Genomic DNA, 18,041 nt, shown 5'->3' with positions numbered 1-18,041 from the left:
TAGGAGTGGAGAGGCAAGTAAGTTAAAGAGTTAGAATGGACAAAAACTGAAGACTTAAACTCGACATCAATATCTTTAGCTTTGAAATTTCTAGAAAGTGCTAGTACATGTGAAGCTATGGAACTGCCACCTAAAAGCACCAGGGCATAAGATACATAACTGAAATGACAAATCCAGAAAAATCAAATAAGGTTGATAGTAAGAATTTCTACAGGAATTGGGTTTAATAAGTTAGGAGATCATTTTAATGTCATGTCCTATGTGTGACTTCTTCTTCCCCTTGGCAACAAATGCTTCTTCTCACAATATTTATCACCAGTTCTACAGCAGTCTGTATACTTGATTCCCACAACACTCACAAACCCCACAACAAAGTTTGGCAGAAAAAGTAGGAAAAAGGTTCAATAGTTGGAAAATCCATCTTTAGTATAGGGATTCTTGCTGCCTGACAAGAAATTCTCATCTGTTCATTTCTCTAAACACCACTTTTGATGATGACAGCAACACACACACTACCTTACCAGAGATTAAACAAGTCTCCTAAGAAAAGGTGGGAAAGACTTCAACTTTCCAAGTCCCTGTGGAATTACATTGGCTGCTTCTTGCAGATGGAAGAAAACTTTCCTACATCCTCCTTTTTCTGCAGCCCTTCCACAAAGGAGGAGAATAAGCCCTATGCTTAAGTCGGTATTTACAGAGTAAAATGTGTCCATTTATGGTCCTTTACCTCCATGCAGCCCAAAGCACATCACAACAGCTTTGGAAGCAAGTAAATATTATTAACCTTACTGTAAACATAGGGAAACAATGATGAAGTGAGAATCAAGGCCACCCAGGGAACCAGTGTTGGACAAGTTGGGTACTTAGTCACTTCACTGTGTCTTAGAAACATCTCAGAATCAATCCAGAAAGTGAACGTACTTTATAAATGTATTATTACTACCCTCAGCATTATTAAGTCACTATGAATTAAATCATTAACTTGGCTCAAAATAAAGGTAAATTTATAGTAAGGCCACAGTTATTTAAACACTTTTTGCCCTCCACTACCAATACTAAATGTCCAAGTGAGTAAGAATATGCGATACATAGGTTAAATCCATTTTAAGGTTGCTTTAATTTTCGAGAGCTGAGTAATAGGGTGTTCAGGTAATAAAAAAAATGTGTTCTTCTTTTGCTGGATATCTTTTCACAAGCAACAAGCAGCAAGAGGAAAAGGGACCAACATGCATAACAAGAGTGCTTCTTGAATTTTTTTTCAGAAGTTTGCTCCACACTAAGACGACTGTTTGAGAAGGAGGATGTAAATCACAAACAAGCAGCTAAAAGGCAAAATAGCTGAAAGGCAGCTTCAGATTATCATCAAAAGAACCTGCTAAACCTGATAAAACCTTTTGATCACTAACACTTAACATGTAATAAACCTCACAATTGTAAGGAATTACACTCAGTGACACCATGTTACTTCAAGTCTCAAGCTTACACCAGCTCACATCATCAGAGCACCCTTGCAAGCACATACAGAGTTAACAATCCAACACTGACACTAGGGGTTGAACCATTCTCTTCTGCCTTTAGAGATCCACAAATACGTTTGTATTAAGCTAGTCAACTTCAGCTCCTTTAACACAGAAAAGCAAACTATAGACTGAATTGATAATTTTCTCTTTTCTTGCTATGATTCCAAGTTATTACAATGTAAAATCAGAATGTGGCATTAGGCTGGCTGCATACCTTGCGTGTGAACACGGTCAGTTAGTACTGCCATGGAAAAGGCCAAGAACTATCATCACTATCATGGTGACTGAACCACTAAGTTTAAGATACACTCCCCCCAAGAGATGTGAGACATCTCAACCTAAGGAGCAACTGTGAACGTCTTTTACTGTAGGTGGTTATAGCCGGTGAGATAAGTCACACTTCAGACTTAATTCTGAGTATTAAGTTCTAAGGTTTAGACCCTATTTACCCATTTCTACAACAACTGCAAGATTTAATGAATCAAATCAATGACTATCATACAAATCAGTGTTAAAAGTACCTTTCTCCTTCTCACTGTATCGGCTTATGTTACTGTTGTCACTATACAAAGGACCAGCAGTTGCATGGGGCTTGCAGCTGTGATACTGAGCGTTGAGGGTATTGACTGTGATGTGGATTAGGTGAAGTACAATCTTGCTGATTTCACAGTCTCTGTAGGGGTACTGTTCAGCGAAAGAGAAAAACTTCAGCTTAAAAACTAACTTTTCTCCTTGGATAAACATTTAGGCAGTAAAATAGAAAAATTACAAGAATATGGTCAGCTGGATGCCCTTTGCCTTCCTTTCATCATACATTCACAATTACGCCATGAGAACCAGGACTGCTGTCAGCTTTGTAAACAGAATTATTTTAATAAAATATTAAAAGTCCATATTAGTAACATTTAGTGTCTCCACTTCCTTGTATGCCCTACAGACTTCCTAGAAATTTGTTAAGCATATCAAAAGTACTCACAGCTCCATTTCAGTGCATAGACACATTACCATTTAACAGCACTTCCTAAAAGCATCACTCAGCTAAAGAATACAAGCTGTTAAACTGACACACTCCCCCATTTAAAGTTACTAATTTTTCAAAACTAATTCTAAGTTACTCAAAATACTTCTCATTGGAATTTCATACATCATTTTTCTATTTTCAAATCCATACTTTTCTTTCTCAGGTAAACACACAAAAGACAACATACACTGCAGAAGTATAGATGAAGTCAGTAGCACAGAAGAAAGCCTAACTATTTCAGACATTGAAATTAAATGCAGTGAGTAATCATATAAAAGAAAAGTGTTCTTTACAGTTCCTTTCACTTGCTGTTCATTTAGGTGTTCCCTGCAACAAATTTTAAATTGAAGCGCAATTTTTTCTGTGGACAGCATCTTTTTAAGACCACTCACCTTATAGAGAATAACGAGCAAAGCCTTTAACCACATCTGCCGAATGTGAGGTTTGAGGGACCAGAGGGAGCAGCGAGGAGGCTGTTGAAAGTAATGCCTTAGCTGAGGACAAGTGCAATATTTCAACACCTGCACCACCAAGGGAAGAAGGTGTTTTCCCAGGTTAATGTTATAGTCCATCACCTGAAAAGAGCACAGGAGTTACCTCACCAAAACCAAATCCACTTATGCTGAAAAATAAAATAATACAGTTGAGGTCCTAGTTAAGTGAAAAGAAATGGACAGTTTTAAGGAAGCCTTACTGCCAGTTAGAAGCTTTCTGCCAGTTTGCCATCTTCTCATTTTAGCTAGATAGGCAAAATTAAACAACAGAAAACGTGTTCTGAAAGCCTTTCATCCAATACAGTCTAAATTCTAACATACACTGGTAATTTCATAAAGTATATTATGGTGGGATAGCCCTGTATTATAGCACAAGCTGATCATACTTCAACACACAAAACGATATCATGTATATCCCATGTTTAACAGATAGGATGCAGCTGTGAGCTTTGGGAGTTGGTGTTGCATATTTTATTTGGGGGGTTTGTATTAACACTGTTTTGCCAGTTTTCTTTTTTTTTCTCGACAGGCTTGCCACATTAGGTGTTTAAGCCCCAGGTTCTGGAATTAGGTAATGACACTAGAATCCCACTCTCCACCATAGCAAAGGTAAGAGTATGTCCACTATGTTATGTGGGAAGTACAAGCATACAAATTCTAAAGGATCCAAGAATAAAATGAATGAAAAATATCTTGCTTTAAATAAAATGTTCATCAGTTTTAAGTGGCAGTGTTGCTCCAGACAGGTTGCTGTGATTATTGCTACTCATATGCCCTGCCTTCCATGAACTTTGAAGAGCATCATGCTATTTGGGGTCTATCCTAGAGGTTTGAATCCTGATCGTTAGGTGCAGTGAGGCCATATATTCCCACTACCCTGGCACAACTGTGTTTTTGATTGAAACTGTATTGCTATTTTTCATAATCTTCCCATTAGCACTGCAACATTAGCTATTTTTAAAATCACACACCCTGAAATCAGCAGTTAAAATAGATCCTAACAAGGATCCACAAAGGATCCACAAGCATCGTCTCTGATGCTGACCTACACTGGTTGACACACGGGAAGATGTAACAACAGGCCAAACCAACTCCAGCACAACCCCAAGATCTAACATGTCCCTGCAGTTTCAGTGGACTAAGCACATTTTATCAGGGGCTCTGTACATTTAAACAGACAGTCTGTATTTGTTTTGTTTTTCCTTAGAACAAGGGGATGAGCCTAATTTACAAACACTAAACTCATGTCTCAAGTTCTCTCTAAACAAGATGACTAGTTTTTCCGTGTAAAATTCTCTAGTTCGATGTGCAGCTGTCTCAAATATTTGTGTTGCATGCACAAAGCTAAATAGATGAACCCCATGCCTTTCCATGTAGGGTGAGCCTGTCGGATATATGATATATAATCACCAAATTTGGTCCTACACTGCAGTGCCTATGTAACTTGTGATAGTTACAGAGTACGGTTAGGAAAAACTCATCCATACAAAGAAGACAGAGCGCTGCCTTAACGTACAGCACATGCTGTAATGCAAACATGTCTCAGGCTGAGCAGACCCATTTTTTAAGTTCCCACAGGGAGATTTGGGATGGATGCTGGGCCAGGCCTGCGCGGCAGCGCCACCACGTGGGGCGGCAGCGCCACCACGTGGGGCAGCACCGCACTGGCGGCCAGCACCAAACAGGCAGCTTGGGCTGCCAGGGGGAGAAACAGGCGGGTTATGTCTTCAGCAGTTCGAAATACTCAGATTTTATGACGAAAAATACTAAGAGATATTGGACTTTTTCTTCTTGAACTGGCGATTCCAATCAAGCTTTGAATCAAAATCAACGAACCAGCAAGCCAACCCAATCCCAACCTTTGTGGAGCTGGGGGGGAAAGCAAGTATTTATGACTTCAGCAGGAACTAAAACTGAAATAGATCTCTTAGGAGTTCAGTACTGACTTTACACTATGTAAACACATCTTCAGATTGCAAAGAGCATTTCTCTTGCAGTAAAGGTGATTCCCAAAACTAAGCAAACCTATAGCTAAGAAACAAATTCCCCCAAAATATAAACTAAAATATTGATGTCTGCTGCACAGAAAAAAATCCTGGCCTACTGAAGTTCTCAAACTCCATCTGACATCAGAGGAACCAGGATTCAATTATGAAGCTTTTAAACAGAAATGGTGAATTCAGCTATCATGAGACATTTTAAAGGTGGAAGAGAAAGGCAGGCAGTGATATTTACAGTTGCAGTGAGCAGTACTTTTGAAAATCAGGTCAACTATGACCACTGAAATTTGAAGGTTACAGTGGACATCTGAAATCAAAACCCTCTTGTTCCCCTAAGGTAATCCTTTATGAGAGTCAGTGATAAGGAAAAAGCATTGAAGTCATGATAATGTTTCATTGCAAATAATACTCTATAAGTGTGAAATATTTTTTAGCCCAGTACCACGCACTTGCTATGACTAAGAATTAATTGAGCCTTAGAAGAGCCTTGTGAGGTAGAAAATTATGGTCCTCCTTATAAGATGGAGAAAGAAGGTAGAAGGCAAGGATGTGCTTGGTCATTTATCATAGCACTGTAGGCAAAAGTTCATCATGGTGACACCACTTCCTAGGAAAGGGAGGAGAGAAAGTACTGGAAGAAAAACGAGCCTCCTACAAAGTGAAGAATGTTCAAGAGTTTACAGATCATTCACACAGGGAAACAAGCAAGAATGCATGGGTCCCAGGTCTTCCTGAAGAGGAAAGGAGGAAATACACATGAGGAAAGTAAGGCATTCACAGGCTAGTGAAAGAAGGCAAAGAGGTCTGAAACAGTGTCTAATTTTTCATACAGTAATAGTATTTGCATGCCTCCATGCACACAAAACCATTATCCCTATGCCAATGAGGAAGCAAGTTTAGACTACTAGTAGAAAGTAGAAATTCTTTCACCAATGGAAGAGGTCGTGGAAGCTTTAAGTAAGATTAACACATTTAGCCATTATTTTGCTACAAAGAACGCTGTGCTACCACCATTTCAACAACAGGCAATAAGCAATAGAGGCAAAAAGTAGTAAGTGCCTTCACCTACCTGTGCTATTCCAGCAATAAAGGCATTAAAGCATGTTGAAACACGCATTTTTTGTGGTGCAATCATGAAGCATCCTTCCTGCTGATCATAGCCAAGCAGGACGTACAGATGGCGCTTGACTGTGTTGAAAGCTTTAGCACTGCTGATGTCCGACTCAGCACTGCTCTCATCCTTTGCCATGAACTTCATTAGCACTGTAATGAGCTGGTGGACAGTCTGGTGATCAATCCCAGCATCCTCTGGCAGCAGGTCTTTTATTGTATTATCATTCTCTGGGGAGGGTTGTCCTATCAGCACAAGAGACACTGGAATCAGACACTGGGTAACACCGTAAACAGGGTACACAATACAGGTAGGAAATATGAAAAATTCTACCAAATAATGATTAAACAAAGAATGAAGACTTTCCCTTTCAGCATTGAATCTGTATTTCACTTAAATAACCTGGACCAAAACATAGGCACTATTATCTTTTATTAGTTCTTGGGACACTATCTATTGTGTGAAAACATTGGTGACTTTTTCCCAGAGTAGAACCTTAAGATTTGGTTTATAAACTCTAAATGGAAATAATCAATCTGTAGTACTTTCCACAGGAATATGATCATGTTAAAGACAAGAGGCTACTTACAAAGCACAGGAAGGCTTGGATGCTGGCTGTCACTATCCAAAACTGACACACTGCAAATAACAGGTTCCAACTGGGCAAGTGTTTTCATTCTCATATTTTAATTTTTTTTTAAATACAGTATTTCCAGTCAATCTTAAAACCATGTATGATTAAGAGAATTTTCTAGCAATTCCCTTTGAAATTATTCTCTTCCATTTCACCCTACATATAAAGCCTTTTTTTAGTGCTTAGCTGTTTCTAAAGCTCTACATGGTAGCAACACTAGGAATGAAAAAACAGAAATCATTTCACACAACAGTAGATACAACTCTTTTATTAAATAATTCTGAATAAATCCATAGCCAAATAACAGTAAAATATATTAGTCCAAAGTGTTCTATTTTAAAACAGCAAATTAAATTAAATATTTTTGTATAAATAAAATGCATTACATATGCATTACATGCAAAATAAATTAAAAATTTTTCATTGGATTGATCAACAAAGGGAACAAAAAAAATATTTTGACAGCATCAAAACAGGGCAATATATGAACAATAATTTTTTATTGCACCATTAAATTTAGTTTGCTCATTAATCACTATAACTGAATAATTAAAATTAATTGTTACTAAAATGTATTCTGATGTATTTTCTGATCCATGGTTAAAATCTGTCTGACAGTGAATAACTGAGATAAAGGAAGCTAGTATGAAGCAGAATTATAAAGCGATCCACTTGTTTTCATTTCAAGCATAAATCCTTTCAACTACCAGACATAGTCCTTACTTTTGCAGCAACACTTTAATTTAAAAATTAAACAAGCAAGATTACTCGAAGTATAATCTTAAAATGGCTCCTGCATCTGTGTTAGGGTTACTAGTCAGCTTTTAATATGCACTTAGTCTGTTAAAGTTACTTACATGCCCTAGGTTTTTTGTACATTCATAGCTATATATTTATAGTAAATACTAAAAATTATTTTAATATTCTAATTTACCAATATTCTCAATGTAATATGCTATTCTGACAAGGGACTCCTTTGCTGGTACAACTGCATCTTCACTAGACAAACTGCAGTGTCTGTAAGTTTTTTGAATAATGTTAAAATATATTACATTTTTTACTGGTGGGTGAGCAAAGGGGTTTGTTTGATTGGCTGTTTTGCAGAGCATGGGAGAAGGTTTTTATTTCTATGACAGGTGAAAATGAAAACTGTCATTCCACTGGGCGGGGGGGTGCTACTTTCGGATCCACATCTATTAAGAATAATTTTCCTTTCCTGGTCTCATTTTGGTAAAAAGAAACAATGAACTTCATGTTATACGATATTTTTTGTTCCAGACAGTTTTCACTGGGATTTTTTATTTACTGAAACCTTCCCTCAAAATGAAAATTCTCTATCCAAGCTTTTGCTGGACCGAGATTTGCAGATGCAAAAACAATGAAATCTGAAATAATTTGAATGAGAAATAAAGCATTTAGAAGCACATTAAAAATGCACATAGTAAATAACCTTAGCTTCGTGGACATCAACTGAGAAATAATCTTTCCACATATTTTATCCAGGTTAAAATTTTCCGTGAAATTGTATCATAAAGACATCATTTTTAAGGATGACATTAGATCCATTTTAATTAGCCCTATTTATTTTCATCTCTTTAACATGTTGTGATATTTTCAAGAAAACAAAGAAGGAGATAAGATGAAGTGAGGAAAAGGATCATTGAGCTCTAAATAAATCCTGGTTCTCCAAATAGAACTCAATGAGTAATTAATCTGAAAAGATTAATCCATTTTACTTTCACTTGCTGAACAATATGATTTAGAAGCTCAGTGATAAAATGCTCAATTTTGCCAGTATTTCATAATACTAACACTAGCTAACAAACACTTCCCAGGACTTTTCCTGACATTTCACTTTACAGAATCACAGACTATTCTGAGTTGGAAGGGACCCGTGGTCATCGAGTGGGTCCAGGATGGGACCTCGATGATCCAGGATCATCGAGTCCAACTCCTGGCCTTGCTCCCAAGAGTGTGCCTGAGAGTATCATCCAAACACTTCTTGAACTCTGTCAGGCTTGGTGCTGTGATCACTCCCCTGGGGAGCCTGTTCCAGCATCCAACCACCTGCTGGGTGAAGAACCTCTTTCTCATATCCAACCTAAACCTCCCCTGACACAACTTCAGGCCATTCCCTGGGTTCTGTCGCTGGTCACCACAGAGATCAGTGCCTGCCCCTCCTCCTCTCCTCACAAGGAAATTGTAGACTGCAATGAGGTCTCCCCTCAGTTTCCTCTTCTCCAGGCTGAACTCTCTCAGTGACTGTCCAGGATACAGGTAGTGGATACAGGAACAAATACATGATCCTGGTGTTCAATGCATACAAAATGCACACTGAATTCAGCTTGCATTTGGACTGTGCAAGAATGACAGTTTTAGATCTAGAAAGAACAGACAAGCACGAGGACTAGTTCATTCAAGTGATATGTGTAAAACAAATGTTTTTTTACAACAGATGTAGAGCCTCTGTTCAGGAGTCAGTCAGTTCCTTAGCTGAATTAGATATGCTCAGTACTGCCAATGCAGTGTTAAAAATAATGAGTCAAATCTTAAAATAATTTTTTTACAAGAATTTATTTATTTATTTCATAAAGAAATAATAAATACTGGGCAGAAGGAGAGGGACAGTCATTTGTCTCCTAGTTCCCAAATCATCTGTGATATTCCAAATCATATTATCAGACTTTTCTTCAGATCAGTAGTAACTAGCTACATGCAACTTCTTTTATATATACATTTTTAGTGGAAATTTCATTTGAACCTTAGGTGATTAAGAGGCAGAAGAGAGCCAGAGCATGGAAAGTGAAGGTTCAAAGTACCGGAATACATCTAATAAAATCACAATGGCTAACAATGGCTACTTGAGACTAACACTTCTTATACGACAAGTTCCTTTAAGCCCAGTACATACTAGGTGACTGGTGCCAGTAAGTGAAGAAGAGTCATTCACTGACACATCTATTCATCACACCATTATTTCACTTGTTCCTTCTATGAGCCTGTGACAACCCACCAGTTCTATAAGAAACTGGTTGACTTGCAGCTCTCACTGGGCTAGCAGAACACGGCTATATACCACTAATTCAGAAGCTCTACTCTTCCATTTCACAGTTTAGTCAGCACCCACACTGACAAGATATCTTCCTTTCAGCTGATCACCCAATAAGCTGGTATGTTCTGATTCTGAATTTGCATCCGTTGGAAGTATCCAAGTCTCGAAGAAGGAGCATGAAAAGATTTGAACCTGAGACTTTTTCATTTCCATATTGTCAGTCTACACAGCACTCAAAGCAAGAACTGTCAGTAGTCACAATTACGTAAGAGATTACTTGGACCCTGCTGAGCTACCTGTTCTACAGATGTCTGACAGAAGGGTGACATCTTCACAAAATGTCACTTAATACAAAATAAAGGACTTAAGATGTCTAAAAGTATACAGAAGAGGTAGTGTTATTTACAGTACTGATAAGCAAAAGCTGTCTGTAAAACCTGACGGTCAAAGACCAGGCTCAACATAGGTGACCCACAGGGCCAGTTTACTAAAGATTTAGTTGTGGGCAATGAAACACAGGAAGGTGAGGCACTGTTGGCATAGCTGACTGCCTCTGAATAACCTCCTCCCAACTCTGAAATACTACTTACAACTGGAGGCAGCTTTCAGCACAAATTGTGAGCAAAGCTTCAATTTACACTTTTTGGAACCATGCTGAGATGTGATTCACTGTGCCACTTAGACAACTTCCATCTTGTGTAAGTTTATCTCATGATTCAGTAAGAAAGTCAGAGTTAGAGCCTTCCTTTTCCTGTTGCATCAAAACACACCTCCCTTGTCAAACCCACCTGGTGTTTGCTCTGGTGTTCCTCCAAGTGCTGGTGCAGACTGCTCATGTCTGGTCAAGCTCACAGCTTTAAAAAAAACAAGAGCAACTCTGTTTAATAAGGCAGCACTGACATCTTACACTTAGCATATATTCAGTGCTAGCATATTTATGTTCATTTACTCATGCGCTGTTGTCAGGTAGTGAGTGTAATTGCTTGGAATATGTCTCTTCTGTGCCCTACAGGTTTTGTGCACCATGTTCTATAACTCTAACTTTCTCCATCATTTAATTTTGCTGGTAGAAGAGTTATCACACAGGAGTCCATATGCAGGATCAATAATTGGTCAAGAAGGATTACCTAAGAATCCCAAAATATTCGAGGGCAGAGAGCGTGTTGGAAAGAAAATTACCTTGTAACTTAATAGTTTGTTAGCACCCAAGTTTGAAAGTTTTATCAACCTTTTATATGGATAAGAGCAACATGAGAGGTCCAATTTGAATATAAAGACTAATTTGTGTTTGTAAAATTCTCTAAATGAGAATGGTTGAGCTTTATTTCTGCTTGGAAAGGTATCTGCATGGCACTCCATATAGGCCTATGGTTTTCCTGCACCTACATCCTCCTATAGAAGCTAGCAGGAAGGACGTGCTGCATTGACATTTGTTTCTTAACAAAAGAATTCTGAATGTATCCAAAAATTCATTTGAGACATTAAAAGTTGATTTTACATGTCTATCATATACTGCATGCACTGATTAATAATTACAACTAATAGATAAATCAGTAACAAATGAATTTTCCTGTAAACACTGTATCTATTTAAGACAAAAGTAGTGTGTTTTAGCCACAAATAAAGATCTATATACAAACTAGTCTTGGAGCATTTTGTTATGTCATTTTAAACAAACACAGCATAGACATAATGTCTGTATGTGTTCTTTGTCAAACTCACTAACTTGTCATTATCTGAATAATGCCCAAAACAGTCAGAAACCTAAATTTGCTATCCAATTGGATAAATATTGGCAGCTCCAATGTGTACCCATAAATAGGATACGATCCTAAGGGAGAAGATGGAGATGTGTCACAAAAACATAAATAGATACTCAACGAATTTTGGTGGTTAAGGTTTCTGGAAGGGAAAGAGCTCTCTTTGACTCCGCTGGTCCCTTCACACTGTCCCTCAGGGAGCGCACACTCTTCTGACGGTTACGCGCGAAACGAGCCCTCTTGATCTTCCACATTGCTGCATCACTGAGGTTGGCGACATTCGTCCGGACAGCAGTGATAGCTTTGCAAATGCAATTGACCAAGTTAGGATTCATTCCACAGCATGGTGAGGCCCCAGCGCTGCCAAGTGCCTAATGCAACTGGACCCCAGGTCCCACTCCAGTCAAGAAAACTTCATATGGGCTCAAGGGGTCCACCTGCAAGGTATTCATTTGCATGCTCTCGTTCTGAAATCCATAAAACCCCAAAGGGCATAACTATGTTAAAAAATTATGCTGTTACTTCTTTCTTTAGAGATTGGACAAAAACAGGTTCCTAAAATCAAAACCTGAATTTCAGGCTAAGGGAATATGAGATGCACCCTACTTAAAATGGCAAAAATATCATGAGTACGGATCACATTTAGTGCACTCATACACAAATTTGGCCTCTAGTTTTGCCTCACTGACCTCTGGTTCTGCCTACATCTACCATCCTGTATTTGAACAAAAAACCTGTGAGTGTTCATTATGCAGTTACAGTGGCGTTACCAGCAGCATCACTGCATGTCTTAATGCGGTCACCAATACTTTTCCATATTCATGTCTAGAGTGCACTGAAACCCCTCGAGTTCAGTGATCTGAGTGACTGAAGCCAGTGAGCCCATCCTTTGCACCACTCTTTGAAATGGCAAAGAGAAGGTTAAAAAGAAATCTAAAAATTATCTTCTGCATAATTTAAATAACTCCCAAATACGCATATTTAAAGATATGACCCTACACTTGCAGCTAGAGATGCTAGAAAACAGTGTCAAGATTCCCTCCTCAGGTCACATTAGCAGTTCCCAGGATTGGGTTAAGCTACTCACATATGGAGAAGAAAATACATTTGCAGTTCCACCCCTCTCCTGTGCAGCAGCACCTGGGAATTTTCAGGCACTGGGCTCCATGCAAATGTAGGAGGAGGCATTAGGCTGCTAAGGGAGCACATGCTGTTCAAACAGCTGTTCCCACCTCCTCCAAGAAAATCAGATGGAAATAGATCTTCCTTATGGGCCACCACTTATGTTAGGAAATTTTCAATTACTCTAAATGCTAAACAATCATGCATGAATTATTTTTTAGTCCCTTCCTAGTGAATGTAAGGAGACATGGTATCTCATCAAGAAACCAAGTATGAACAGGATAAACATTTACATACATTTGTCACTGCAAGAATAGTTAACTGAACACTGGCTCCACGAGTCCATGTGCCTCTTGTGTTGTGCCACATACATTGGGGTTTTTTTGAGGATCATACAGCTCCTAGGGCTGAGTTTAGACAGACCACCACAGAACAGGGTCAGGCACAATTTAGGACTTTGAAAATAGTGAACTTGACAGCATAAGAACAGCTACAATAGAACAGATGGGTTAATGCAGGTTGCAGTTGATGATAGAACCAGACTGCATTTCAACCAAGGCTGGCAATCACATGCTAGGGAGAGCAAAACATGATGCCCAAAGGTGCAACAGACTATAGCTTAATCCATAGTTGGGCAGTCAAAAAATCCTCACTTTGATTTATCTTCTTTTGGCCTGAAAGATTACTTAATTTCAGAGAATTTATACATGTGATACCTACAAGTCTCTCAGACCCTTGCAGGAAGATTAAATTCCAGAACATGATAAAAGGAGATCAGATTGATTTGTATTCTGCTTACTTGTTGGGAAAGGGAATTCTTTGTTGCAGTCCAGATGAAGCTGTGCTTCCAGAGACAGGGTCTCAAAGCGATTCACAAAGAACTCCCAGCTCAAAGCTGGAATATCTGCTTTTAAAAAATGAAGTAGCAAAAGCTTACTAAGAATTGTGGGCCTGTCCTTGACTACTGTGTCAAACTGGAAATCAAGGCAGAGGCAGAGACCCTATAGAGGGAAACAAAAAGATAACACAGAAGTGAGATATGAAATCTTTTCAGGATTTTTTAAAGCAAAGGGAGGTGAAAGGTCACAACTCCTGCCAATTAGTATAGGATAAAGATTGAGCTCCTTTTTTCTATCTAGTCCTTTAAGTCAGAACTAATGCTATTGATATCAACAGGAAAGTAAGGTAAGTAAGGAGATAAATGAACATCATATTTAGAATGTAGAATTTGCTAAGATTCTGAGGAATGTAAAGGTGCAGGCAAAGTTCTGTCCTACTGCACATTTGGTACACAATATCAAAGTACTTTGCTCATACACCCCTGCTTGAGAAAAACCTTACATTCAGGTAACTGAATCAAGCCCTTAATTACAAAAAGAATGAATCATCAAGCCCAAACAGAGGAAGAAAAATTACATGGTGAACTGTATCAGAGGCACTTAGCCTCAAAATTCTTCTGTAGGTTACTTGCACTAGAATTTCGGCTCTAGTGTCAAGACTTAACTTTGAGAAGAAAGCTCGCATCAAATATGGAAGTGCGGTATACTGGCAACAGTCTCACTGAACTCAAGTTCTCTGGAAACTATTTTGAAAAGGTACCAAATGGAATAAAACTAGCAAATACTAACAACTTCTTACAGGCAGCAACACTGAACGTTTCAAAACACATATTCATTCTATTCTCCAGAGAACTAGAACTGAACTGTGTACTATGAGATTTATTTATCTTGCTTATCTCTCTCTCATATCCACTTAGTTTTAATCATGAGAATTCGGATTGACAGGTTCCCTCACATGATAAAATGACATGCCTAGGTAAATTTTGTGAAGATCAAGGCCATGTTTGGTTTTGCTCAAATATATTTTCTCATTGTGAGCTCAGCAGAGTGTCATAAGACTTACAAATGTATTTTTAACTGAAAAATATCAAATTATTTTAAAGCAATAAAAATTATTTACAGCTTTTTACAACCAGTTCAAATGCAATATTATCCTCTGCAGTCATCAAAGTATTTATGGTTGGACTAGATGATCTTTAAAAGGTCCTTTCCAGTGTAAACAATTCCATGATTCTAAGTTGGGGGTAGGGCAGTACCATTTCCCTTGGCTATTTTGTGCCTATGTCAATCACCAAGACCTATAATGCTTGCCTAAAGATGTATTAGCAGTGACTGTGATGCTGTACATCTGAACTTCAGGTGGAAACCCGGTTTCCTGTTTGAATGTACTTTTTCCCATGTAATGCACCCACCTGTAAAGCTGGTCTCTTTATGGTGTCAAGTAATAACCCAGCTCTTGTGGCTACTGCTGGGTTGACATCTTCCACAGCAGTCAGGAAACAGCAGAATGCATGAGCCAAGGAGTACTTCAGTAGGTGGTTTTTTGTCACAGAGTGAATATCCAAAAATCTGCACAAAACAGCTACTTTCTCCACTGTAGCCATCACGTACCCAGACAAAGAAAAGAGGCATATTCACTTAGGCAATGGCTTCTTTATGTACTGATGAATAGAACTTTCCTAGAATCATGCACAGTTGAGAAAGTAACAACAAAAATACCTAGCAAGAGTTGTAATTTTGATTTTTATTACCCAAAATGTTTCATGTTCTCCTCTATTTTACAGCACTGATGTGCCATAGTTTTGCAAGAGACTATCTTCAAAACTCTCCATAGCAGCAAAAAGATCATCATCTATTATAGGTCTCCTCAGTTACAGCAGAGAAAGTTCTACCTCTTCAGAGAAGTAACAAAGAGAAAATAGAGTACATTCCTCAGGCCTACCTGCTTCAAATCTCATCTTCCAATCTTTGCTGTTGAAATTGCTGTTTATGATGGTCCAGAAAATGTCAGCTCCATGGGGAAGCGAAAGTGCATGAAGAAGAAGTGGGACTGCCAGGGAAGAAAGCTGAGAGAACTCAGACTTCACAACTCCCCATAAACTGGAAAGACAAAAAAGAGCAAGCCTGCTTATAAAAACACTCCCTTTATATCCTTTCTTCTAAGCGTAATGCACTTTTCATGAAAATCTTTATGAGCCATCCTAGGCATTTATGTGAATTCTACAGAGTGGCTTGCAGAAAAACAGAGCTACTTGCAAATCTTCAACTTGAGCAGTTTCTCTGAAAAATCCAGGTTTAAATATTCCTTACTTCGAAACACTTCAGATTTTAAAAGAGGTTGCCTAATTCAAGGCAACTGCCATGGAACATAAACTGTCCTATGAATTAGGAGTTTCAGCATGACCAGCTTCAGCACATAAGCCACATGAACTGTCCTGGCACCACGAATTACTAAGATGTTGCGTGTTCACAATTTGCTGGTATTTAGATTCAGGACAGATTCTCTAGTCTGCTGAAACCTTACAGCCTCAAGAGATGCTCAGTGAAATTGATACAGAGCAGCTGTAAGCGGTGATGAACACACTATTTTATAAGATCATATGCTGATGTTTATTCAGTTAGTTTTCTGTAAAGTCCCTTTCTCCAAAGAGAATCTTAAAATGCACAGATTTCAATCCAATTCGCTCTGATTCTAAATGAAAAAACTTCCTTTTCCTCATAAAAATAAAGTGAAATACTGTTGTTCTCTCAGCTTAATGTTAACGCCCCATTAACTGTGTACCTGTCTCTACATCATCTTTTATTTTATTTTGTAGAGTCAGGGAAGATACCTCAGTCTCAGATAATGCTATTATTCAAAACAAATGGTGCATGAGAGACTAGCCATGATGGACAATGCAGGGTATCTTGGTTTCATTTCTAATGTCTTAATTAGCCTGTGCAATGAGGTCTTAAATGGGTTTCTTAACCCTTCCACACTTCTCTACCACCCTTATTAATTTTCCATACTAAACCTTCAAATTCTTTGATGCTAACAACAAATGTATAGCTGGAGAACCAACAAAGTATGAGGACAAAATATGCAATAAAAACCTACCTTGAAATCAGCATGTGATCTTGAATATAGGCAAGAAATTGTGGATGGTCCTTTCTTGCTATATATAGGCATTCCCCGTGAAGACACAGGATCTTCAGACAATTCAGCATGTTAAAAAGAATGTCTGGTTCTTCAAACCTTGACATTTCCTGTGTAAGCAGATGTTATACTGTCAACATAATGACACCACTTCACCAACAATTCAAACCAAACAAACAAATAATCAATGTTACCTGCAATATAGTGTATATGAGCCTCAAGGTAACTGGAAGTTGCTGATAACAAAACTTTCTTTCTGTGTCATTTTTTATTGCTGTTAAAAATGTAAGTTACAGATAATGTTAAAATTCTTTTATCTGTGGATTAAAAATGAAACTAAAGAATGTTAAGGTGATGAAAGATATATTAATTCTAGCCACAGAACCTGCAGTCAGTAAAGTTAGAACAGCATTGAATTTGGCATGCAATGTTTCCGCTATTTCATGTTCAAAAAGTCAAAATTTCTTTTAACAATTTTCTGAGAGACAGTCATACATGCTACCAATCTAAATACAGCCTTCTTATTTAATGAGCATGTTGAAATAATTAAATGCATGATAAAAAAGTGACTGTGCACTGTTGAACTTGAAAGACTGCTTCAGAAACTTGTATTCTATATGAGTAAAGCATTTCTTTTAAAGCCTTATGGAAATACTCAACCTTCTCATCCTCTACCTACCAGCATTTTCTGTGGTCTCTGTGTGATTTCCTGGATTTTCTCCATGTTTTGGTGCTGATTTGTCTTCCTCTTCTCCTTCAGTTCCTATAATAAACTCAGGTCTAGTATATAGAAGACTATCTTCGAGGTTATCTGTGGGCTCCTTTAAGAATATAATAGGTTAAATTCATTTCTTGATATTGTCCATATCCATCTGTTAAAGCTACATTTGGTGTGATAAACTGAGCTCAAATGAGGCATTGTTTAGTTCCATGTACACTTGTGCATTCAAATCACCTGCTATCTAATATTTTGCATCAGCAAATGCATATCGACAGAAATACTATGTTTCAGACATGGATTTAACAGAAACTGTATATCCATATTGGCCCTGAGGTGGATCCAGTCATGGAGCCAATGTTTCACCAAGTTTGTCATCCTTGCCTGAAAGGAGTAACAGACAGGAGCAAGGCATCTCCTACATGATTGCAGAGTTACAGGCTTAGGGGCAGGACCTACCTCAACCACTTTTACACTGAACAAAGGAGTAGGCTGTAGTTACTTCTGCCAATGGCCAGGAGCTCAGGATTAAAGGTTGTCATTGTGACATTTATGTTGTAAATTGCAGGGTGGATCCTAGAAGTGGTACCATGCCCTAGGACCCAAGACTGCACTACTTACTAATTTTGAGATG

At 38.2% G+C, this 18,041-nt stretch overlaps 1 protein-coding gene across 2 annotated transcripts in view; it reads right to left on the bottom strand.

Annotated features, from left to right (window-relative positions):
* Positions 1-18,041, bottom strand: part of UNC79 (unc-79 homolog, NALCN channel complex subunit) — a 108,049-nt gene that overhangs the window by 51,000 nt on the left and 39,008 nt on the right. For both annotated transcript variants that reach the window (XM_027673866.1, XM_027673861.1), the window contains 11 exons: positions 17,369-17,510; positions 16,884-16,963; positions 16,651-16,799; positions 15,496-15,653; positions 14,966-15,147; positions 13,514-13,715; positions 11,714-11,893; positions 10,621-10,686; positions 6,105-6,391; positions 2,934-3,116; positions 2,042-2,204 (listed from right to left, as the gene is read on the bottom strand). In XM_027673866.1, the coding sequence (XP_027529667.1) occupies positions 2,042-2,204; positions 2,934-3,116; positions 6,105-6,391; positions 10,621-10,686; positions 11,714-11,893; positions 13,514-13,715; positions 14,966-15,147; positions 15,496-15,653; positions 16,651-16,799; positions 16,884-16,963; positions 17,369-17,510 (1,792 nt within the window). The remainder of the gene's footprint in view (positions 1-2,041; positions 2,205-2,933; positions 3,117-6,104; positions 6,392-10,620; positions 10,687-11,713; positions 11,894-13,513; positions 13,716-14,965; positions 15,148-15,495; positions 15,654-16,650; positions 16,800-16,883; positions 16,964-17,368; positions 17,511-18,041) is intronic.

The sequence above is a fragment of the Neopelma chrysocephalum genome, unplaced genomic scaffold, assembly GCF_003984885.1.
Source record: "Neopelma chrysocephalum unplaced genomic scaffold, ASM398488v2 Primary Assembly neopelma1_24, whole genome shotgun sequence".
Classification (NCBI taxonomy): domain Eukaryota; kingdom Metazoa; phylum Chordata; class Aves; order Passeriformes; family Pipridae; genus Neopelma; species Neopelma chrysocephalum.
Note: the sequence above shows the minus strand (reverse complement) of the source record. Positions and strands in the feature narration are given on the sequence as shown.